At 42.1% G+C, this 24,215-nt stretch overlaps 2 protein-coding genes across 8 annotated transcripts in view; one reads left to right on the top strand and one right to left on the bottom strand.

Annotated features, from left to right (window-relative positions):
• The window catches only part of B3GNTL1 (UDP-GlcNAc:betaGal beta-1,3-N-acetylglucosaminyltransferase like 1), a 117,104-nt gene extending 110,670 nt beyond the window's left edge, over positions 1-6,434 (top strand). For all 7 annotated transcript variants that reach the window (XM_042883984.1, XM_042883983.1, XM_042883985.1 and 4 more), the window contains 2 exons: positions 4,317-4,405; positions 5,400-6,434. In XM_042883984.1, coding sequence (XP_042739918.1) covers positions 4,317-4,397 — 81 coding nt within the window. In that variant the 3' untranslated portion in view covers positions 4,398-4,405; positions 5,400-6,434. The remainder of the gene's footprint in view (positions 1-4,316; positions 4,406-5,399) is intronic.
• TBCD (tubulin folding cofactor D) overlaps positions 5,854-24,215 on the bottom strand; it is a 108,193-nt gene continuing 89,831 nt past the window's right edge. The window contains exons 32-39 of the mRNA XM_042883989.1: positions 23,467-23,605; positions 18,357-18,478; positions 17,375-17,452; positions 12,133-12,222; positions 11,175-11,262; positions 9,682-9,791; positions 7,492-7,576; positions 5,854-6,247 (exon numbers count right to left, since the gene is read on the bottom strand). Coding sequence (XP_042739923.1) covers positions 6,233-6,247; positions 7,492-7,576; positions 9,682-9,791; positions 11,175-11,262; positions 12,133-12,222; positions 17,375-17,452; positions 18,357-18,478; positions 23,467-23,605 — 727 coding nt within the window. The 3' untranslated portion in view covers positions 5,854-6,232. The remainder of the gene's footprint in view (positions 6,248-7,491; positions 7,577-9,681; positions 9,792-11,174; positions 11,263-12,132; positions 12,223-17,374; positions 17,453-18,356; positions 18,479-23,466; positions 23,606-24,215) is intronic.

The following is a 24,215-nucleotide window of genomic DNA, read 5'->3' as shown; positions in this document are numbered from 1 at the left end:
CATTTGACCTACTTGAAATACTTTTAGAGCTTGTGAAGTTATTTCTAATGTGTCTTTGGAGCTGCTTACTTTCTGGGAGAACGTAATGAAGCCAACAGCCATTCAGATGGGGCTGCCTCTACAAACCGCAGGCAGGTTATGTCCTTGCCCATCTCACTTTGTGACTGAGACATGCAGGTACTGCTAACGTTGGTGCTATAAGACCTGATGGCAAAAACACCCCAGTGTAGAGGTGAATGAAAGTCAGTATGCAAGGAGTTGCAGCAGTGTTGTACCCTGGGAGAACAAGAGGGGCCAAAGGGACAAGAAAATGATGAGAATAAACTTGCATAATAACGTAGTGGGAGCCCTCAGAGCTTGCCTCTGTGTAAGTTTTAAATGTAGCTGTTAATAATACAAACCTCACCGTACCCCTCTGTCATTATGCCATATTATTGGTGTGATATTCTGAAGATAAGGGATCGGGTTAGAAGGACACAAACGTTTATAATGAAGAGCTGAAACCAAGTATTTGTCTGTAGTGCTGAATATACTGTTATTACCTGAGAAACCTCAGACACAGTGAGACAGACAGACAACGCAGGTATCTGTACCAAAGTGTAGGACGTGTAAAAGCCAGGAGAGAGCAAAGGACTCGGAGGGTGTCGTCCAGCAGAGTTCTGAGTCGCACTCCCAAACCCAGCCTGCTGGACCCTCCTTTCTGCTACCGCTGGGTTTTGCAGCTGATCCTCAGGAAGTTTTACAACCTCTCTTTCAGCCATTGTCATACTTGCTGGATTTAATTACTGTTATGAGTCTCCGCGGAGGCAGTTGGAATCTACAAAATCCCATTCTTAGTACTTGCCAGGTTGTGCCGGGATTGAAATGGCCACGCTTTTCAGTAGTAGTTTTGTCATGGAAAGTAGTCTTCTACCAAAACAAAACAAGCTGATAAATGTCTGTGGTTTAAAATATTCAGGTATCCTGTCTGCAGCAGCTTTCAAACTTCTGGGTCTGACCGCTAAAGGAAATGGTTTCTAAATGGGCTGAGAAGAGCAGAGTGTTGAACTTTCATTCATCTGCGCTGCTATTGTGCGGGCCACAAAATGCCGCGGGTTGGCCTTTGCTGTATTTATAGACGGAATTTGCCTTGCTTTCTGTGCAGCCCACATCTGAAGGAACAGCTAAAAGCAAACCTTCCCAGCTGCTTTGCTTTATTCACCTCTCTCCATTTCCCCTTCCAGCGCGTTTTTCAAACAAAGAAATATGGTAGGATGCATACGCAGATAAATGTTAAGACCGCATCAAATGAAAAATGTTCTGTACTTTCTGATAGCTATTTCTGCCTCTCTGATTCTATTCGCTTGCATACATCAAATGGAACTCTGCAGAAAATGTTGATGTTAGGAGCTAAGTCCCAAGGTGAGGTGAAAGACATGACCACAACAAAACAAAGTTCTTCTGTCCATAGGGTGCTGTGTGGGACCAACAAAATCCAAGTGTTTGAGAGGTTACAAAGTGTCCGTGTTTTCAAACTACTAAGGGTGAGGAGTTTGACCCAGCTCTGTGTTTCAGGTCATGCTGCTAACATAGAAAGATTCCCAGTGAGTGTAAGGATGTTTCTTGTGCAGCCAAACAAATGTGTGGATGCAGCCCATGCAGCCTGGCTGGAGTCCCCTGCTGGAACTGCTTCTGTGTGGTGTGGACTTGTTGAAGTTGATGTAAGGCAGAGCTAGCTGCTGAGACCTTCCACTTACTTAAACAGAAGTCATTAACAAGTTTGTAAACATCCCAGACTTCCGAATTTATTATTTACAAATATAGATTAACCAACATCCTTCTGAAGAAGTGTTCTGGGGCCTTGCTGTGTTTTGTTCTGCCTTTCATGGTCAAGAATTATTTTTAGTAGTGATACAGACAAAACCTGCATGTTTATAAGCAGCTCTAAGAGGGTGATTTTGAAGATTAGATATGTTTATTAAGTGGTGGTCTGCAGGAGTTGACCCTGATGGCCATGTACTTCAAGCACTGTTTGCTTATTTATTTTCTCTGGCAGCTCCTCCCTAGCGCAGTATGACTGTTACCATGTAAAATCATCTTTGAAAAAGCAGTCACGCTATTTGATTTTTGTTGGGTTTGCTTTTAAAATGGCTTCACAAAGGGCTGCAGCTGAAATCCTGTGCTCTGGGTATGTGCATGTTTCAAACCTTTTACCCAGGAGCATAACATCATGGCTTCAGCTCATCACAGTTGTGTACCAGCCTGCAGTACCACTTCACCTAAGGGTCTGCACTGTGTATTTTCTCTTGCTTTGAGGTGAAAGCAAAATGCTTAGAAATCACTTACTGTACCCTGTTTTGGCATGGCTTCCAAGTGCTTGAAATGAAAGGGATTTTCTACTATTCTGCCTCAGTAATTAAACTAGTTCAATTGTGTGAAGTATTCAGGAACTTTACTGTTGACCAGTTATTGTGAAACACTGCCTTGTTCTGTCACCTCAGTCTTGCGGTCTGGGAATGAAAGGTTTGTTTTTTAACTCTTCTGCTTAATTTAGCATCTGGGCTCTTTTATTTTCATTTTTAACCCTTCTTCAGAGCAGGTTGATTTTTTTTTTTTTTTTTTTTTTTTTCCCAGCACCATTTCCTACTCCAAGTCCAAATTTGGGTAATCTTGGGTTTATGAAATCATTAGAGGAGACTAAAGGTCATGATCAGGACCTGCATTTCGAAGTAGAGTTCTCTGTTGATGTGAGTGCTGAGTCTTGCACTTGAACCAGTGGAAGCCTGGGATCTGAACTGGATTGCAAAACCAGGACCCAGTCCTTCAAAGTACTAAATGCTGTCAAGTATTCTTAATATCAGGAGGTAAAAAAAGAACAAAACCATACTCAACATCTTTCACACTCAGGCCCTTATCACTCAGGTAACCAATGGCTTACATAGGTAAAGTGGAGCTCTTGCTTTAAAAATCTGCTGCCATCAGACCTTTTCTGCCCTTCTCCAAGTTATGCATTAGCTGTTATCATTGTTCCTTTTAATTGTTTGTAAACAACAGTGCTCAAGTAGCTTTAGGACGGTGGTGGATTTGTTTTTGTTGAAGTTCTGGATCAGATAATGTTGTCTTTGTATACTTTGGCATTGCAAGTGAAAACTGAGAAACACTGCAGGTAGAAGATACTGGGATAGGAGAAAAGGGAGGGAATCTTTGAGCCTGAGCACAGCATGCTGGTTTGAGCCATGCTTTGAAATATGCAGTGTTTCCTATATAAATTTAAGGAGCAGGCTGGAGGGGACAGGTTGGGTGGTTTTGCAGTTGGGCGGACTGTTGATGGAGATGGCCTTGTGTTCCTTGAATGGAGGGCTTCTAAGAAACACCTATATGCTGTGTGAGCAGTTTTATAAGCATTTCAGCAGATGGGTCCAAGATGAGCTGGAAGCTGAATGTCCTCTATGTAAGTCAGAAAACTTTATTTCTGAACTCAGATACATAGAAAGTCCCAAAGCAATTTTATTGAAGCCAATTATTCCAGCCTAAGTCCAGCATTCCTCCTCCTCCAATTCCAGTTTTGTTTGGGATCTAGTTTTGTAACTTCCTGTCCAAAACACCTGCAGGGTGTTGTGCAACTTCAATACTGCTACTCTGGACCATCCAAAAAAACATAAAGTTTTCTGTAGTATTGTGAGGTTTAATTCATTTCTGTGATATTCCTGAAGTAGAACTCGGTGAGGCCAACACAGAAATGTCAAAAACACTGCTGTTGGCAGGTTTTCTTTTAATGACATCACAGCTGTGTAAGGATCTGTATTGCTGCCTTGAAAAATGACTCATGGAGCAAACCCACCAGGTTCCTGTTAAGGTAATGACAGCTTAAAAGGAAACACCTTCACCTAAGCAAAGTATTTCAGTTGCTTGATGAAAGGTTTGTTTCATCAGCCAAGCTAATCATTGTTCAAAATCTACAAAGTCACTGTTGTATCAAACTCCTTCCCTTGGTCTGTTCTCTGCAAATGCCTACACTGGAAAACAAAATACCCAGAGTTGCAGATGTTTATCTTCAGAGCTCTCAGTGTAGTCCTCATGTTCTACTTCAGTGCATTAGAATGATGAGTTGTCTGACATCCTCCCACAACCCCAAAGATACTAACCTGAATGCTAATTTCTCGACATATGCCTAATTTTTGAACAGATACATTTCTAAGCTTTGTTCTACTTACGTTCAACTCTGCAAATGGGACTTTTCCCCCGTGGCCCAAAGAACCAAATTAGCAAAGCCTGTTACAACCTGAAATACTTTTGTCCAGTTTTTTTGTCTGGTTTTTGTGTTCCCCCCCCCATAGGATTTGACAGGAGGAGCATTTGAAATGAACTTGAACATGCTGAACTTGAAAGAAGGGATGGATTATTATCACTTCAACTAAAGGCAAAGGTAAGGCAGCAACATCAAAGCTGTGTGTTATGTCTGTCTGTATCAGCACGTGCAGGAAGACCAGTGTTAGAAATTCTTAGTAATCTGTGTTTTACTAATCTTTATTCCTAGTAGCCCTTTGTAAGGGAGGTACTAAGAACACCACTATAGAGGTATTTACTCATTTTACTATTGCCCAGCACTGACCTACCAAGCTCATTTTGTTTGTTAAATTGTACTTCTAATTGAAATAATCATCAAATAAGGGCCAGAAGACTACAACAGCACTGTTACCATAGGGAAGTCTTAAAAATGCATCAAGGAAAGCCTATAACCATGCAAGTGTAAAGAGAGGTTTCTGTCGAACCTTAGCTGGGGCCCTCAACCTGTCCCTGCTATTGGCTTCATCTGCTACTGAGAGCAACAGCTGGCACTTCATGGGTGAAGCTCTGCACACAGCCAGTACTGAGGTGAAGTACAGCAAGTACAGCATCCTCTGATTCAGGACTGTTAGAAGCAGGTGTATGTGTAACAGCAGTTGGCAGGCACATGATTACTGCATGCACATATATTTCTCACTGGACCTTCTCTTATTTTTTTGTACTTAGCAGGTCCTGCCACCACAACTTGTATTTTTCATGCAGTAAAACTCTGCAAGAGCAAAATGAAAAATTATGCTACAGTATATAAGGCTCTTAATGACAGCCTAACGGGAGGGGTGACACCTGCAAGAGCCACTGTGCTGCACAGAGCCACGTGGCCAGCTCATTTTTGAACTGAGTACTCATTTGTTTAATAGAGAATACCATGCATAGACCTACACTGAACTTCATGTGCCAGCCCAGGTTGCAAGCTTAGTTAAGAAGTTTTGAATAACATAATATGTCATTTGCAGTATCTTAAAAAAAATCTTGCAGTGACACAAGTGTAGTTTTGGAAATGAACACCTGCACTACACCATAGCAGGTACTCCACAGCTTCTCTTGAAATTTTCCTTTCTTTCAAATTTTCCCAGGTGTGTGTGTGTGCACTGTCCCTGATTGCTGTTCTATCTGAAGAGCGAGGAGAGTTGAATTCACTAGAACCATCAAAAAACAGATGTAGTGACACCATCAGGTTACCTGTGCATCTGCCCTACAACCACAGTAATGTTACTGAAGATAAATGTTGCAATTATTTTGTTTTATGGTCCATAAGGAATAGTCTGAATTCCTGCCAGTTGCTTGAAGTACTGATTTCCCTCTGTAGTGAGGGAAAAATGAAAATGAAACTTCAGTTCCTAAAGCTAGTTTACTACATTTGCTTGAATAACACTTTGGCATTAGCTGAAGTGAAACATAGTTTTTTTTTGTTTGAATATGATGTACGAATGGCATACTTGCCTGCACATATAAACTCTCCTAAAGATGAAGTACCAGTAAGTATAGCCATTCTTACCTCCAGCAAAAAAAATTCTTTGATAAGAGTAATGCAGTCAGTTTTAATATTTAATGTGTAAACAGCAAGCGCAGGTTGAATGACTCCATTCAGAACTGGAGAAGTGTAAATCATTGACACAGGGGAAAAAAAAAACAACTGAAACCCAACAGGTCAGCTGTGCCAGAGCTATGAAGCTATGAAGACAAACTGCCATCTTGTGGCTACAGATAATGAATTAAGAAAAAGACATCATGAATTGCTGCCCTCACAGGGTCGGCATATCTGCACGGTGCCAGAAGACAACTTCTGCCTCTTATTTTGTTCACCAGTGTACTTTGCAGAGATGCTGAGAATCCAACCTGTTGAGATGCCACAGCAGCACCTGAACCAAGAGCTTGGATTTACGAAGCAGAAGCCAGCGCTGCAACTTCACTTTTCTGAACTCTGCAGGAGAGAAAGAGAAAAGAGGTGGAGCAGCACATATTGCAGTCTTACCAACTGCACAGTTGTGTAGGGAATTAAGTAAACTAAACAGAAGAAAATGTAGAAATGTGAAGTTAAAATTTTTAACTACCCACCAGTAAATTTGATTTGTACAGGTTTTTAAAGGAATAATTGTTTATTTATTTCAATAAAATTAATTCATCTTTTCATAATGCTTGGCATTCTCTGCTGCTGTTTGTTCTTGAGCTCCTGTGTGCGAACCAGCTGGCTGCAGGTAGGACATGAGGACAGCTGCAGCAAGTCTTTCAAGTTCACTAAGTGTCACTTTTAGAGCAAACTCTAAGTTCTCTGGCTGGGCTATGAACAGTACTGTAACAGCTCTGTGCTTTTAATGTATTGAGCACTGGCATTTGCTTGCCAGATTGATGCACTGCTAAAGAAACTTTGAAATCTTTCAACTAGGAATGCTCTTTCACAGCAGTGTCTTCTCCTAAAGAAATCCCCTCTTCTACCATTGCTGGGTGATTGCAGAAAGAAAGGACTTTGCTGTGCTCAATTTCATCACCTACAACTGGAATAGTTCCTGTTGTTATCTAGTAAGTTAGTGCTTGAGATGAACGTGCTAAGACCTAACTAGTTTCCTTCTACGTTTGTTACTTATCTTGCTTACTTGAGCCTCACCAGCAGAACAGAACAACCTCTTCCAGATATTAAAGCAGGAAGTTCTGCCTTTCTAGAAATACTGAGTGGATGAGCAACTGCAAACTGTCTGCAGTAAAGTGGAAAAAAAAAAACCTGCTCTATTGTCTTCTTATCAATGTGTTAACTTCCAGAATATATTCTCTGTGTTAGAGTTCTGTGATTTGCACCAACAGCACACCTTATAATTTTGCTGTTAAAATGGAGTGAGATGCTGTCATCCTTTTTTTTTTCTTCCCTAGAAAGGGCAGTCAAACAGTTTTTGAAACATCTGTGCTGTATTATTTCATTCTTGCATTTAGTCTGAGTAAGATGTCACACTGCAACACTGGAATGCTTTCAAGAAATGAAATTGGAAGGACTTGAGAGAATAGTTTTCAGCAACTCCATACACTGTGTAGTCAGCTGTGAGGACATTCCTACATTCATGAACCTGTGAAGGACTACATCTGTTCCACAGAACTTACCAAATGTCCTCAGTTACTGGAACAACTGATCATTGCAATGCTTCTTCCCACAAGCTCAGGAGCACTGCTGTACCTTACCTTGGTTACCAGCTGTGGTTTGGGCACCTTCAGGAGCTCACAGAGGTGGTTGCGTTTCTCTCGTAGCTCTGCTACTTCAGCTTCCCTGCACAAAGAAGCAAGTTCCAATCACTTCAAAAACACAAACCCAATGCTGGCTGTGTAAGTATCCATTTTTTAATTTATCACTATGCTTATGTCTGTTCTTTCAAGTATATTTCCAACTACATGCTCTTGTTACATGGCATTTTTAGAAAATTGTAAGCTTTTTGCACCAATTTAAGCCAGATAAACCATCAATACCCAGCGAGCTCCTGCAGAGATGGCAGTTAGGAGTTCAACTCCTAAGATTATTCTTTTAGACTTTTTTTTATTTTGGAAAGTAATTTTCTTCGTAAAAGCTTCCTGATTAAAAGTTCATTAATTTATTCATTTATAGCTGCTTTTTATTTAGAAAACACCGTATCAAGAATGTAAGTGTCACTGGATTTGGAGAACGTGGTGCCATGCAGGGAGGCATTCTCCTGAACTGAAAACCCAGACCTAATGCTAGTAGAACTTGTTAAAAGTTACAGAAATAACAAAACATTTACAAGATAATTTCCTCAGCAGTGGCTACAAAAAGCCCCGAATGCCAAAAATCCAAACATGACATTCTTTTACAGATACATTTTTTACATCATAACTGAAATGCTGCTCAATCAGCAAATACAGTTTGCTTTTTTTAAGCCTAAATGAGTGATTGGAAAAATTAACTCTTAGCAAGTAAACTGATTCCAAAAACAGAGAAAAAGCAAAAGTACAAATTAGTGAATTAAAAGTAACCTGAATAATATGTATAAAAATATATTTGGACACTTGAGGATTATAGAATCATCAAGGTTGGAAATGACCTTCAGGATTACCTGTCCAACCATCAAGGTGAGCTACCACAACCATCAGTAAACCGTGTCATGGGTCACATTTAACACTGGAAACTTTCCTGTAGCTAAAGAAAATGTTATTATGTATAGTGTAATTGTTTAAACTTGGAATTGTACAATTGTAAGATTAGCTCTCTGTAATTCTAACAAAGAAAATGTTACAAGAATGCATATTCCAGTCATTACTGTCTTCCCCAAATATTTAGTTTGGCTTCCTGCTGTTAGTGCTTATTTTACTGCTGCAATTACTGTGCTTTAGCACTGAGAAGGGCTCTCTATGATACTCAGCAATGACTTCATCTATCTTCCTTTGTAAACAGTTCAAATTAACACGATAAAACAAGTTTTAAGTTCTTCATCTCTTAGTGCAAGGGATATATTGTGACAGGGAATAAAGCAGGCAGGCAGTCACAGCTTCATAGGGGCAAGGTGAAAATAGAGTATTTTCTCTGAACTTTCTGTATGAAGTTCACTGCTTTGTTTTGGTGAGCAGCTCCACACAACTGCTTTTTTCCTGTAGCAGTTTGGTGTGTCCCTCTTCTAAGCTCACAACTATAAGCAGCAGCAACCTAACCCTTATCAACTGCTTCTGTAGCAGCCAAAGTTTAAACTGCTGAGAAAGCCTGCTGTTAATTTGGATTTCCTAAGCCAGCACTGAACCAGCCTAGGCAGAACATTACAGACCAACGTGTAGTCGAGCAAGAAAGCAGAACGACCAGTAATAACCAGTTCTTCCAAACTTGTGACTGCTGTACTGAAATCTCAGGGAAACGTGAAGCAGCCACCCCTGCCAATAGCAGACATTAATTTCTTTTCCCAAATATGTTATTTAAGCTCAAATGCAGAAACAAGCTGGAAATGAAATACAAGTTCAATAATGTAAGCATGCGAACTGCAGCATTAAGGTGTGCTTGTTGTTGAAACACGTTTGTTTCATTTCCAAGAAATATCACTGAAGAAAAAAAATCAGCTAATATAATAATATGTATGACATACGTTCTTGATATTCTTCAAAACACCTTCTCCTATATTACTCTGTGAGGAGCGTGGGGCAGCTGGAGCTCAGATGAAATTTGAGCAAAGACATTTCAGTTAATTGCTGCTTACAGCTTGCACCGATCCTTTCTCTTCCAAAACGCTGCCAGAATTAAATACCTATCACTCAGTGCAGACTATTGGTCAGTGCAGCTTCCTGACCTCCAGTCCTTAAAGGTGTGGATGCCTTTCTTTCAGCTTCAGTGGTACAAAATCTATTTCAGCTGCTATTACTATCTGAGAACCAACTCACCAGTTACTATCGCTGAGGATGGCCATCACCTCGTCTATGATGGCAGGATCAACTACTTCACTGTAGGTTATCAACATTTCATAAACTTGACTGGCTGTTGTTTTCCGTATCTACGGGAAGAGGCAGAGGAAGCTTTAGTAAAGTATCCAGAGTGCTGCAGGGAGAAGGCCAGCAGGCATCCAGCAGGCATTTCCACCCCTATTGGTGCTGGCAGAGGAAGAAGGGATGAGGCATTTCTTTACTTGAAATGTTCACTGAGCAAAAGTCTGCCCCAATGCTGGCTGCTGTAGGACTACAAAGAAATTATGTTCCTCACCCCAGAGGCTGTGTAACATTAGTTTTTAGACCCCAGCATCCAGCAGCAGTTACCCAAGATTTTTTCCCAGAGCACTGTTTAGTTGCAATGTGATGCACATAAAGAAAAAGCAAGCAAGGCTGGTTCCTGAGATAACAGTGCGTGGAAAGGCACTACATGGAAGACTGCAAAACTCTAACAGGAACAAATACTGATCTCTTTCCTTTCCTTTCCTTTCCTTTCCTTTCCTTTCCTTTCCTTTCCTTTCCTTTCCCTTCCCTTCCCTTCCCTTCCCTTTCCCTTTCCCTTTCCCTTTCCCTTTCCCTTTCCTTTTTTTTTTTTGTCAAGGAAGCCTGATGGTAACTAAAGGGAGGCAAAGAAATTATAGGCGTATTTCCTGAGCCGTGGTGCAAATTTAAATCGACTGCTCTATAAAAAGATAAATACATCATGATGTAAACACAAGATGATTTATCTTCAGTTCTTACATTGCCCCTCCTGCAAAGCTCTCCTTCTGTAGCAAGGGAACACAGCATGGAAACGTTTGGACCAAAACTCCAAAGCATCCAGCTTTGCTGAGCACCATATTATTTTGCCCTGAACACCAATGGAATCAGTGCTAAAATAAACAGTGTAGGTTTGTATTGGCCAGAAACCAGGGCCTGCAGTGCCACATTTTTATGTGCCCTTGCAGTTGTATCTGACAGCCCTGCTTCTCCTGCACCACCTGAGGGCTGGAGCTGCCTCTCCTCACCTCCTCACAGCACTCCTGCAGCATTCCCAGATGAAGCCCTGAACACCAGTGCCATTGGAAGCTCATTACTGGGTTCAGCTGCCACAGCAGCCACCAGTCTGGGCTACAACATCTGGTACAATGGACCTCATGTTCTCCCAGAAACTTTACAGTGACAAAAAAAAAAACAACACAAAAACCAACTCTAATGCCTGTGATGTTGTCCCACATACAATCCTCTCCTGCACATCCTCAGAAGCAGTAGCTCATTTTTCAAGCCCTGTTTCAGTTACTTAATCTGCTTCAGGTGGCAGCACAGCAGAGAAGAGACCCTTGAGAAATAAAACCTGGTATTACATCACTGTCTCTTCAAAGAGCATTAAAGCAACATTCTTAATTTTATTTTTAAACTTCATATATATTAAAGTAACGTAATTGACACTATGCAATTTCTTCAAGACTTACCACAGGAAATGGATGGCAAAGGAGGAGAAGTAGCTGAAACAAAACTTTCTCTCTCATATCTCCTTGAAATTGAATCAGGCCACAAAACCTGAAAAGCATAAGAAAATATGGATCTCGAGCAATATTTGTTCATGCTATAACTGTAAAAGTACATTTTGAGGATCAGAATGAAGGTGTACATTAAAAGAAACAACATGGGGAGACAATGAAGCATTGCTGTCCCCAGGAGATCTCAGCTGATATTCTAAGTGCTGTGGGAAAGCAAACACTGAGAGGGAGTGCACTGAAATTCTTAAGGGTTACTGAGATGCCACACATTTATGCCAAATACAACTGTGATTTCACAGCTACTGAAGGCAGCCCCAAAGTCTTTGCACAAAAACTCACATCTTGAATCAAACTCTCTCACATAAAACAAAAGATCATGGAGGTAAGAGTGAAAGACAAAGACATGGATTCCTTCTCATTTTTGGCATTCTTGCAGTCTTAAAATATTGTCAACAGAGAAATGAAATTGAAGGCAATTCTACCACTGAACATTCATTCAGCTTTGCAGCACTTTGTCTTTCTGTCCCCTCATCCAGTTTTGGTTTCATCTCTGCTATTTGAGCTGGGTGGTTTTTTCCCCTAAAGCCAGGTAATAATTTTACTGGTGTTTTCAGCCATTTCTCGTGTACCTGCGAGATCTACTCAATCATAGGTACCTTCCATTGGCAGCACCTGAATTGAGCTCTATGAGCAATAAGGAAATGACTCACATCCTCAAAAACAACACTATTTTAAGAGCAGCTAATGCTTTTCTGATCCTTCTCATGCGTTTGACCAACCACTTAACTTATCCCATGTATCTGTATGCATTTTTCATTTACATCCTTATTCCATCTGGTGCCTACTGTGTTAGGTTTCCATCACCACGAGCAGACAAAAGATGTGCTCTGTTTGTCTGACTGTGACTCACACTCCTATGCTGGAGCGAAGTTTCCGGATGTCTTTGGATCTTTTGATCTCTTCTTTACAAAGGTGAAGCAACTTTACTGGAAATGGATGGCTGGAAAAGGGGAAAGAGAAAAGGATGAGAAATGGATTGCCACAGAATTTCAAATACATCTAATGACTGTAAAGATGACAAATTAACATTCAAAAGAGAAGAAAGACACTGCCCAGAGCTGTTTGCAGCGCCTTGCACAGCGGCGCACCCTGCCTGAGGTGGGCTTTGGCTAAACACACAGCAGTTTGGCCACTACCACAGTACTAGGCAACTTATCACTATTACTATTTCTTACTGGAAGTGGAGAAATCAGTATGAATTACTTTACCTGCATGCTGAGGAGTGAATTACGTTTCTCATCATCGTTATGTGCACACGGACTTGTGTTTACAGCAATGCACCATATGAGCAGAAACACTGAGCCAGGAATTACAACATTCCGTAACAAGGGAAGTGCTCCACGTAGCACTGCGGTGCCCTGGTGGTCCCCTAAAGTCTTAACCAAACTTTGCACAAAAGGGGATAAACACTGTCCTTAAATACTCCACCAGTCTTTAAGCCCGGATTCCTTCAGCGATTCCAGACAACGTAATTAAACACTGGGCTTCCCGTTCTGCTCAGTGTACCAGTCATGAAGCCATCTTTAAATAGAGTGAGCAAATTCTTTTTATTTTTCTACACAGTCTGGGAAATGCAATTCTCACAGCTCTTTCCCAGACACTCACACAAACACAAGTATTGTTAGTGCTATTTCAAGGACCTATTAGAGAAAAGCAAAGAGGGAAAATTGCTTTTATTTCAGTACAAATTATTTAATCTTTTACTCACTGCACTCAAAGCTGAAGTGCAATAGATGCAAAAAAAAAAAAAAACCCCAAAACCCAACAATCCTATTTCATCTTCGGCAACTGAACACAGTGACTTCTAGATGGCACAGCCTGCAAATCTCACTGTACTGTGTTGGTAAAGCAGCAGACCTAGCATTTATTTTCTGCTACTGTGATTCAAAACTGTGGATATGAACTATTCAAAAGTGCTGTATAATGCAATGTGTTGAGTAACATTACAATTAAAACAAGAAAATAAGATGGTTAGAGGAGTGACGTTAGTGACTGAGCCTTGTTACGTGTAGTTTTACAGACAGGAACAACGTATTTTTTACTTCAATAAAAAAATATATCTTAGCAAAATTCTGGCACACAGTGGCAAGTATGGAGCTGGTTAAAAAACTGAACAACAAACCATGGATCCTTGAAGCTAAAGAACAGTGAATATTGTCCTGAAAAGCACACAAAGAGAAAAGCTGACACATCTACTAAGTTGGCACCGAGGCAACACAAGTTTTTAGAGCTGATAGTGGCTTTCAGAACTATGTGGCCTCAGCAAGGCTGAGTTAAAATACTCCCACACGATGCTGAAAGGGCAAATTCCTTGCCATCCATTGCCCGTGGCCACATCAGCACTGTTTCTACATTTTGAGAACTAAGAAAAGTGCCAAAAGTAATTGCATGTGAGACACCTTACGAGAAAGGCATCGCTCTGCATGGGTCTGTGTGTGCCTACAGACACTGGTTTGTCCGTGCGGACAAGGGGAAGAGCATCTGCTTTCTTAAGACAGGCTTTCTTCTTACCTTGATGGAATTGCCCTTCCTCCCACTCCCCCACGATTACACAAAGACATTGTGTGGACAGCTAACTACAATACCTGCAATACATGCCTGGCTTTCAGCACAGAACAGCTGTGTCAGTGAATTAGGTGAGATTTTAAATTGGTTCAGCAACGTGCACATCGCAGCAGAGTACAGCAACAAAGAGACCAATGGAACAAGAGCATCTGGAATAAATTTAGTACACATAACCTTATGTGCAGCATTTTGTGTTTAGAACAGATGCACTGTCATTTGCCAATTTCGTTTGTAATAACTATACCTAACTCACGTATGATCTCAGATGACTCCAATAGCTTGGCCTCCTTAAAGGAAATTGAGAAAATTCCTTCTCCTGTGTGGTCACAGTGCCAGCAGAAACAGAGTCTGCATCTGGGGAAAGGCATCAGTGTGTGCACCTTTCCACAATGGCAGCTGGGCACACGTGGCAATGCAGGAAGGCCTGGGACATCAGCTGGGGTGCCAGTGAAACCAGAGGACAGCTGCTGCCCTGCTCCTTTGCACCATGGTTTACTGGGCACTAAGAGTGTAGCTATTCTGGTAAAGCCCACAGAAACATGTGATACATAGAAATCATCAGTGTGCAGTCAGTGGGGACATCCTCTCCCTACTCCTCATCCTACCACCAGCAGGGAGCTCGCTGTCCATAGAATGGCTTGGGCTAGAAGGGACCTCAAGGATCACCAAGCTCCAACCCCCTGCCACATGCAGGGCCACCAACCTCCATATTTAACACCAGACCCAGCTGCCCAGGGCCCCATCCAAGCTGGCCTTGAACACCTCCAAGGACGGGGCATCCACAACCAGTCTCATCATTTTGGCACCATTTGTGAGCACAACGCTGACTACTGCGTGCTGAATGAATGCTGCAGGATGAGAGAGAAGTAACAGCCTGAGAAACAGCAGGCAGAACAACTCAGTGCAGCTTCAAGCTAAGCCAAGCACACCAACAAAGCTGCTCCTGATGGCCTTCTGATTAACTGAGTGGCACCAAAGCTGGTTCATTTTCAACCACCAGCCAGGGGCTTACTGTGACTTCTACTCCCTGCAAGGTCCAGCAGGGCCCTGGCACAGAAAGGAGCCCAGCAGTACAACCACAGATCCCACAGTCACTGTAACCACAGGCCCTCACAATGCAGGAAGAGGAGAAACCCCCCAGAGGCCCCACCTGCCCTGCTGCACGCAGACTGTCACAACGCAGTGAGGTCCAACTAAGAGCTATGGCAGAAAGGTAAAGCTGTGCATTCTGGACTTCATCAACTGAGGTGTGAGAGGGCAGGAAAACCCCTCTGTGAGGTGGGCTGACACTGTGTGGCACTTTGCTTCAGCTGTGCACTGAGCTCCCAGGGAGCAGCAAAGGGATCCAGCCAGCAGCCATCAATCCTGGTGCAATTCAGCCACGTACAGCATTACCTGCTTTGGGTTGCTAATGTTTAACTATTATTATTATTTAAAATGTCCACTGTACTGCACAACGTCCATTTTAAACCTCAAAATGCACCTGTAAGTACTACTTCTCATCAAGTGGCAGTTAACTATTAAGCAGCTGGTGTAAGCATAATGCTGGTGCAGGCTGCCCAACAGCCTCAATTCCCTTGCACTCCACTCAGCACAACTGGTAAAAAACGCAGAAGAGGGAAGAAATGGGAGCTAGGATGACATTATATGAAAGCATCCATATCCAAATGCACCAGATTCCATGCCACGAAGCAGTGCCTGAAACGTCAGGCTCATTTTGCATTGTTTCTGCACTTTCACAGCACGGTTCTTGGGAGAAGTGGTAATTGGTCCCACTCAAGAATCCAAACCCAGAAGTCACATTTGTTCATGCTCTATGCAAGAAGAAGGTGTCAGCCAGCAGCACAGGCCTCAGAGCCAGCATCTGCGTTTCTCCATCCCTTAACTGCAGCCAAATGGCACACGCCTAAGTAAGAAAATGCAGACATTGTACTCAATGCAATTCTGGGCCCAGCTGAATGGCGAACTGCACTGCACAGAGGCTCTTTTAGTGCACAGCAAAGCTCAGCACTGCAGTTCATGATTACCACCTCTGACCACAGGGTAACCTATCACCAAGAAATCATCACATGCAGGAACTAAATTCTCCAACTCTTACTATCTCCAAATTTCCTTAGAGGCAGCCTTTTATATGGTAATTATTTCCTGCAATTCATGCCCCCCATTCCAACATTCATTTCCTTTCCATCAGAATGATCCACCGGGCTGTAATAAATAATTTTTTACTTTTCTTTTTGGGCTTCACCATCAAACTGGAATCAAATTCATTTCAAATTCAAATTCATTTGATTGAATTGATTCATTTCATTCAAATTCAATTCAAATTCATTTGGATCAACTTCAAAACCTCTCCCAACCTTGCTAATCCTCCTGCACTTAATTTCAAACCTTTTAACTAAGAATGAGAACAGCACCACGGGGCTGAGTCTGAGTCTCACTGACACAGCAGTGAGTAGCAATAATCCCACCACACATTTCTGTTTGTGACCCATCTGGGGGGCCGTCTGTACCTGGGGTTTACACCACAACCCACTGTCCTACCCAGCAGAGAACACCAGGAGCTGCACGTTTCAGATCATGGCATGATTACCAAACCCAACTGCAACGCTCATTTTGTCTCTGAGTATTTGATGAAATGTAAACTCTTACTCAAAAAGGTACTGCCAGAATTAAGGCAGGTTATCTAAATACAGTCTCGAAAACAAGAGTAGATTCAATTAAAACTTTTTATGTGATAAAATAATTTCAAATGCATCTGCTCAAATCAGTCTCCAATCGGCAGATCCTAATCCACTACATATGAGGGCAGCATACACGTTGTATTGCTCTGCACATGTATCTGCAGATGTGCCAAGATGCTGCTCAGGAGAGTTTGTGGAATACATTTTAATATTATTGAAATTGAAATCGTTCTTTTCTGAAACATCTGCAAAAATCACACAATGTCACACTGGAGTACCTTACTCACATTTATCCATTCCTGATCTAAATACTTTCCAGAAGCAGAACACCACATGGAAAATCTGGGGCACTGTTGTCTTATTTTTCCTATTAGAATCTTGGTTAACTTCTTTGGAGTTACATTAAGAAAAGCAGTAAGGCCTTGGAAGCAATGGGCAGCAGGCATTCTATTTTGCAGCACCACAACAAGATTCTGTCACTGCTAAAGGCTCCCAACACAGTGAAGAACATGCTACAAAACACTGCTATTTAGGATGCTGGAAAAGGGCTCTGATGCTGGCCTGAGCCTGCCAGGTAAAAGCAAAGTGAATTTGATTAACGTCCTGGTCGTTACACAATGAACCAATAACCAACTTCTACACTGGTATGAGAGTCAAAGATTTTAATAAGACCCTTTGGAGGCTATCTGGTCCAAAATCTATCACAGCTGCCATTTAAGCATTACACCCATATATCTGCACAGACTCCCATGCACTCACACCCACAGCAACGCTCAGCAGCAGCGTAAGATTTAAGAGCCCCGTTGCACAGTGCAAAACAAACAAAGAAGTCTTGCAGCAACTTACTTCCCCTGCATGGTAAATATATCAAAACAGCCGTTTGCCAGCATTTGGTCCAGCATCGTCAGTAGGGGCACAGACACCCTGATGAAAGAAAAGAATTTACCAATGTAAATAAACTTCTTGGCATACATATATATGCTATTTTTAATTAGAAGCAAAGAAAGAAACTTCCTATCTACCTACATCTTTAAATTAGAACTCTAATTTGCACAGAGGAGGGTTGCTTGGTAACTTCTGTGTGTTGGCTAAATCATCCTCCTTGGCTGAGAGGGGGACATGCTGCTGCAGCCAAAAGGGAAAAGAGCTAATTAACAAAATGCCTGGTTTAAACTGGCAGGGTCCTGAAAACAGAGTTAAAAGCAGTAGCAAAAATACATACATGTTCTAGCATCTAACCATATTCCATCAAACGTATCAGAAGCCACAAAGCCCTCTTATCAAATAAGCCAACACACAATGTGCCAGTTGGAAAAATCTATACTCATGGATTGTATTTCAGCAGTTGCAAAAAGAACAAAATTACTAAAAATACAATCTAAAATTCTGCTGACAGCCCTGTTGTTTGTTTTCTTCTTCCTAAGGAATATCTATTATACATGTTTGGTACGCCAGGCTTAGAGAAATAAACTGCCAGGAAGAATCACCTGTAAAGGAGAATCTTCACATCATGATTATACCTCACGTGTATGTGAAAAGACCATTGCCAAAATAAAGCACAGACTGCACTGCACAGCACACAGCAGTGTCAATCCCCAGTACTGCACTACAGAAAAACATTATGCTGAAACATGGTGCCTCATATTGAACTACAGCACATGCAGAACGTTCTACCAACACTTCTTTGTTACAAGCTTTAGCGAAGGTGTGCTGTACCAAACAAAGATATTAAGGCAGGTTTACGTGCTTCAGGCACAGTGGAAGAAGATGCTCTCTGCATCCAACTTCAGATGGTTGTGTTCAAGATACAGAAACCAAGCAAAGTTACCGGTCGTTCCGCAGGTTGTCCTCAAAGACCTTCAGCAGTGTCTCACAGAAGCCCTCCATGGCGCTGGAATCGTTCTGGATTTTCTTCATGTAGTCAAAAAGGCTCTGTGCAGAGTACCTGAGCTGCAGCAGAAGAAAGCTCAGAACAAGGCTCAGGGAATGACCTGCTGTGCTGTGCACCTGTGCTGCTCTTCTGACAGCACATGCATTCTGTACCAATGTTTTTCAGGAAGATTATATTTTGCTTTCATTAATTTTTGTTCAAAGTGGGTTTTTTTAACCCTTTGTAACTTTTGCCATTGTAGCAAAAAAGTCCACATCAAAGATCCCTCATTTTTTTTCTTTCAAAACATCCCTATAGCACTACCATTACCCTGCTGTGCTTTAAATAATGCTGGAGTTATGGCTCTGTCAGTTAGAAGCAAGAGCTCTGGGGGGTAGCATTTATTGAACAAGCTGACGTGACTGAAAAATGCAGTGAGCTCTCACAGCACAGTGATTTCCAGCAGGGCACACAAGCCAGAAGTAAACTCAGTTAAAAACTAAAGCCACCTCAGAAATAAGGACACCTGGTTTAATTTCAGATGGGAATCAGCCAGTTCAGAGCAGCAGCAGGTGGAGGCTTCGGTGCTGTGTTTAAGGTTCAGCTGTGTGCAGTCCCTTTGGACTATCTGCAATTAAACTTCAGGGCAATTTGAGGGTCCTCACCTGTAGCGTTGCACTGGATGCTACTTCAGCTATTTGTTCTATACAAAAGAAAAGGGGCACACCTACATGTGGACCATTTGGAGGCTGTGCAGAACTGAGACACAGCAGGGTAACCAGAAAAACTGCAGAAGGAAGATAAAGCCATACCAAAGTAAAGGTGTGGACTGGACAGACCACTACTGCTCAGCAGATTTAAAACCAGGACATTTTTCAAATAGACAGTGCAGACCAATGGAACCTTAGCACAACAAAGTAACACTTTATCAACGTTCACAGGATCACAGAATGGCCAGGGTTGGAAGGGACCTCAAGGGTCACGAATCTCCAACCCCCCTGCCACATGCATGGCCACCAACCTCCCCATTTAATACCAGACCAAACATTCTACATCCCATTTCCTCCTCAGATGAATGCTTCCTTTTTAATGCAGACAGCCTCCAAAGAGCACCTGAGCCACCACCCCAACGCTCACGAGGACTTACAGAGAACATCTCCAGAATTTTTCCTCACTGGCACAACACAGAATTCACACTCTGGCAAATGCACACGTTTCCCTGGGGTGGCTGCATGAGGAGTGGGAAAGGAAATCAGGAGGTTAACAGGTTGGAGCTCAGACAGCATTGGGTAGGCACTCCAGAGGAGCCCTGGACAAGGACAATAACCTTGTTCTTAGGAAACACAGCAGTTTGCCAAGGCCCAACTCTGCCATCGCTTCAGCCAGCAGGAGGTAATGAAGCACAGGGCCCTTTATTTGGTGGTAAAACCATGGATTTTAATGCTGGAACCGGGGGAAAAGTACGAGCGAGGCCATTAAGAAGTGCAGCTACAGCAAGGGGAGAAGCACACACAGCTCAGGATAAATAAAGTGTCTAAATAAGCTGTCACAAAAACATTTCCCAATCAGCTTGCTGTAAAACTGAAGTACAATACTTCTGAAAATAGTCCTGAGGCAATGGCGGGGTGGATTTGTTCAAAGGAAATGGACTCAGACATTTGATTTACAGCTGAACATTGGAACCTCAGCTGCCTGTCAGCTCTACAGATGCCTGATCCCCAGAAGGGCTGTGATTCCTTGCATTCCTATCTCGAAAGCCCTCTGTGTGGCACATTGAGAAAGGATGATACAGCACTGAAGATGTTCTGGAGACCCACATGCCCTAAAGGTCTTGCACCTAAGCCCAGTCTCCTTAGAAGCCCTGGTATCTTAACAGGCATCCAGTAGAACAGTTGAAATACACAGCAACTGCAGAACATAAGGAAGGAAAAAAGCATCTGCACAGAGGCCACAAGTATGGCTCTAGGGAGAGGGGAGAAGAGCAGAACTGGAAAGCATTCAGCCTTCTGCACCTACCTCAGCACAGACAGAAAGCAAATGAGAAACTACAGGAAGAGCTCCTACAAAAGCAGTGTTTTTATCTACAGATGGCTGCTAAAAGCCTCAGCCTTCAAAGAAGCACTGAAACAGAGAAAGACCTACAGAGAAAGTGCAAACATTCCTGTAACACGTCTGGAAGGCGCGATGGCAGCGCTCAGTAACACTGGCTTGGGATCATTTCTAACCCTGACAAATGTACAGCACTGCAGTGCTCTGTTTTCCCAGTAACAAAAAAAAACACTGCACATCATTCAAGTTTTAGCACAAGCAAAACTGTGTCTCGTTCATTCTACCCAGAACACTCCTTGTAACTCACCAAGTCTTTGGAGGGCAATAAGTAGGGCTGAAGTCAGGGATGTTTTAAGAAAAGTGGGACTATAACAACTCGCACTATTTCTTTCTTTGTAAAAAAGGATGCCAGAAATGACTCTTCGTGTATTTTGCTGGAGGGCTGTCATTTAGGAAAGTGACATTTTGGGCTGTTCATTCAAATGCAACATGCATCAATTCACCATAACCAGGTGCTTCAGAACTGGATGCTGTTCTCACTTTTCGTACCTACGAATGTCCCAATATTTTCATTTGTCCCAACTAACATATCTGATCAAAGTCCAATAATGTTTTCTCCAAACCATATCCCAAACCAGAAACACTCTGCAGTTTGTATGGGGGAGAGGAGAATCACCAGACAAAATTCTGCATGCCGTGTGGTTCAACAATCATGAAGTTACACCCCAAGCCCTGAAACTACAGCAGTTGTGACCTGCAGAAAGGACACTGTTGCTCAGTTCATATCCCTGTGTCCTGGGAGGATATTTATGCAGCTGTAAGAAACACACATCACCGCAGGCCATACATACAACTATGGAGGATGCTTTTACACAGGAAGCGCACACAGCAGTGCTGCCGAATGCCGAAGGGAACAACACCTTCTGTTTTTCCTCCTCACTCAAAATGCTGGAATGCTTTCAGCAACCACTGCCACCACAATGGCTCTGAGATACTCCATGCAGCACATCTCAGCAAATGTAAAGAACTGCTCTCACTAAATGTACTGCTGGGCAATTTTTAACTATAGAAGGAAGGCCAGTGACCGCTGAACTACAGCACAGCCATCTTCCACCAACACCCTGAGGAGATGTAAAGACAAACCTAAAAGCCTGTGGTCATGCAGCATACGAGAAAGCTGAACTTTCTAACTTTTATATCCAAGTCTGCATGTGTGTACTCAGTTTTCTTAAGTGAGAGAGGGAAGAAAAAAGTGACTGCAGAACACAGTACTGCAGAACACATACCGGAATAATCCTTTCCTTTTACCTAAGGTTTTTAAATTTACTTCTTTCATACGGATTTAATAGGAGCAGCTCTTCAAATTGTCAATGTTTTAAATGAGTCCCTGGATATTCAACAAAGATCACTACTGGTGTGGATGGAATCGTTTCAAACAAGTCACTACAAGAGTCATCGATTGTAATTTATACATCACACTGTAAGTATTAAATGTAAAGCACCACACACTGCTTAATCCCCAGTGTAAATAGCACACACTTCCAGCCTCTCCTGCTCTTCTATTTGGCTCAAAAAAAGAATGAGGTCACTTTGTTTCCAGGGCCAAACCCCCTGAGAATATCTGAACCAGAACAAGGCCTCAGTGCTGAGGATGAGCACAGGGTCACAGAAAGTTAACGTTTCAAAACTGCAGTTTTGAAAGAAGCACAGGAGGTTTCCCTAAAATACACTGATGGATGGCAGCAGGCAGGGCTGCTACCAGCACCCGAGTGTTTGCACTTCACAAAACTGAGCACAAACTGAACTTAAAGAAAAAAAATAGAATGTTGAATAAGAATTTTCATCTGACCTTGGTAGCAGTCAGACTGTCTGCTCCCCCACCACTTTCCTCCCCTTTTATGCTTACAAGAATAACTTTGGTTTTGGTGGAGCCTCCAGTAATTAGCTGTTTGACTGCAAGCTGAATTCCATGCGCACATCTGCTATTATAAAAATCTGCTAAGAGTTACATTGTCTATCCACTAATTATTGTCACCAACCAATAAACATATGTTTTCAAACTTTCAAAAATAGCCGTTTCTATCTAATTAGTCGACATTTAGAAACATCAGAATTGTCAAAATTGCCTTAAATACATGATGCTGCAGACACCAGATCCTCAGTTCCATGAAACCCCCAGGGATCTGGAAATCTTTGGATCGCAAATTCAAAACCTATGGCACCAGGCAAACCCCATCACTTGGATGCACTCCAAACAGTCCTGGTAAGCTTGAGAAGTGGCAGCCATAGGAGACAACAGAACGATGACCTCCTCCTCCTGTGAGCAGCAGGAGCTGTTCTCTCAACAAAAACTGCATTTCCTGCCACCTCCACTCCTCCAGTGTACTTATTTACAGACTGCACTTTGATTTAGAAACCCTCAAACACTGACTGCATACTGACTGCTGCTTTAGACCACCATCAGCTCCTAGAGGACCTCTGCAATTTAAAGCTTTAACTGACAGACCAAAATATTCTGTTGCTGATCGTTGTTTCTTTGCAGTGTGTACAGAATTGTGCCCTTACTGCAATATATTGTTCTCATACGCATTACGTGCTCAGCTAAACCAAGTCAAATACCTTGAAATAAATAATTCTGAAAGTAACACAAACTGTGGAAGAAGGACAGAAGGATAATTGAAGTCTTGAAGATTGTGGCAGCACGAGGGAATACCAAAACCAGTGATAAGGAAAAAGTTTGTACTCGGAAGAATGAAGTAGAGATTGCAAAGCTCAGAGGTGCAGTTTGATATTTGAATGATAGGCAGTGCTTCATAATGTATTTCTTGATACCTCAATGGCACTTTTCAAGAAATCACATCAAAACAAAAACTGTATTTTCCAAACATGCAGTAAACACATACTGACAACTAATAATTAATATCCTAAATACTTGCAGGATATTTTTAATAACAGTTAAAAGCAGGCATTAAATAAATACATCCTCCTACCAAACAGGGAAGCCACTCTACTTTCTTACCGTTGTCTCTGTTAATCCACCAACAGACACCGAGAGACCCAAAAGCACATAATATTGGTATGCAGGCAAACCTAAAAGCTGGGTGATTCGAGGGAAAGCTTCTGATGCAGCATTCCAGTTTAGAGTTTTGGCCTCTGACCTGGGGCAAGGGAAAAGGAAAAAAAATAAATAATTTTGTCTGTGTGCACTTCCATCTCCATACAGTGCTATGATAGTTCCTCAAGCAACATCAGTGAAGAAAGCCTCTGAGTTACCTAAAAACCCCAAATCAATCATTGCTGTATGAGGAAAATAAACACTAAGATTGCAGTCAGCAAAGCACTGTTCAACTCCACGTCCTGTTTCAGATACAGCATTTCAACCACAGTTTTCTTTTCCAAAGCACTTTTCTCTATGCTGAAAAAGCAACTACTCTTTCGTCCAGTGCTTAAGAGGCATGTGAATAATGCCCTTTACAACATGCTTTCATTTTTGGTTAGTCCTGAAGTGCTCAGACAGTTGGACTTGATCTCTGAAAGTTCCTGTCAACGGTTTATGGGCTGGTCCGGCCCAGTTCCGTGACCAGCAGGGCGGAGGGATCTGCGGATCCGCGCCTCTGGGAAAGGGGAAGCAGGGGACCCCAAAATACTTGAAAACAACAGCACTGATCTGAGGTGGAACAAATGATTTTACTAAATATAGTATCAGTAAAATACAATGAGAGAGAGAGAGAGAGAGAGTCTGTTTGAATTGTATAGACCTCACCACAA

The sequence above is a fragment of the Lagopus leucura genome, unplaced genomic scaffold (genome assembly GCF_019238085.1).
Source record: "Lagopus leucura isolate 7727_CA_CO unplaced genomic scaffold, USGS_WTPT01 Super-Scaffold_100040, whole genome shotgun sequence".
Lineage (NCBI taxonomy): Eukaryota > Metazoa > Chordata > Aves > Galliformes > Phasianidae > Lagopus > Lagopus leucura.
Note: the sequence above shows the minus strand (reverse complement) of the source record. Positions and strands in the feature narration are given on the sequence as shown.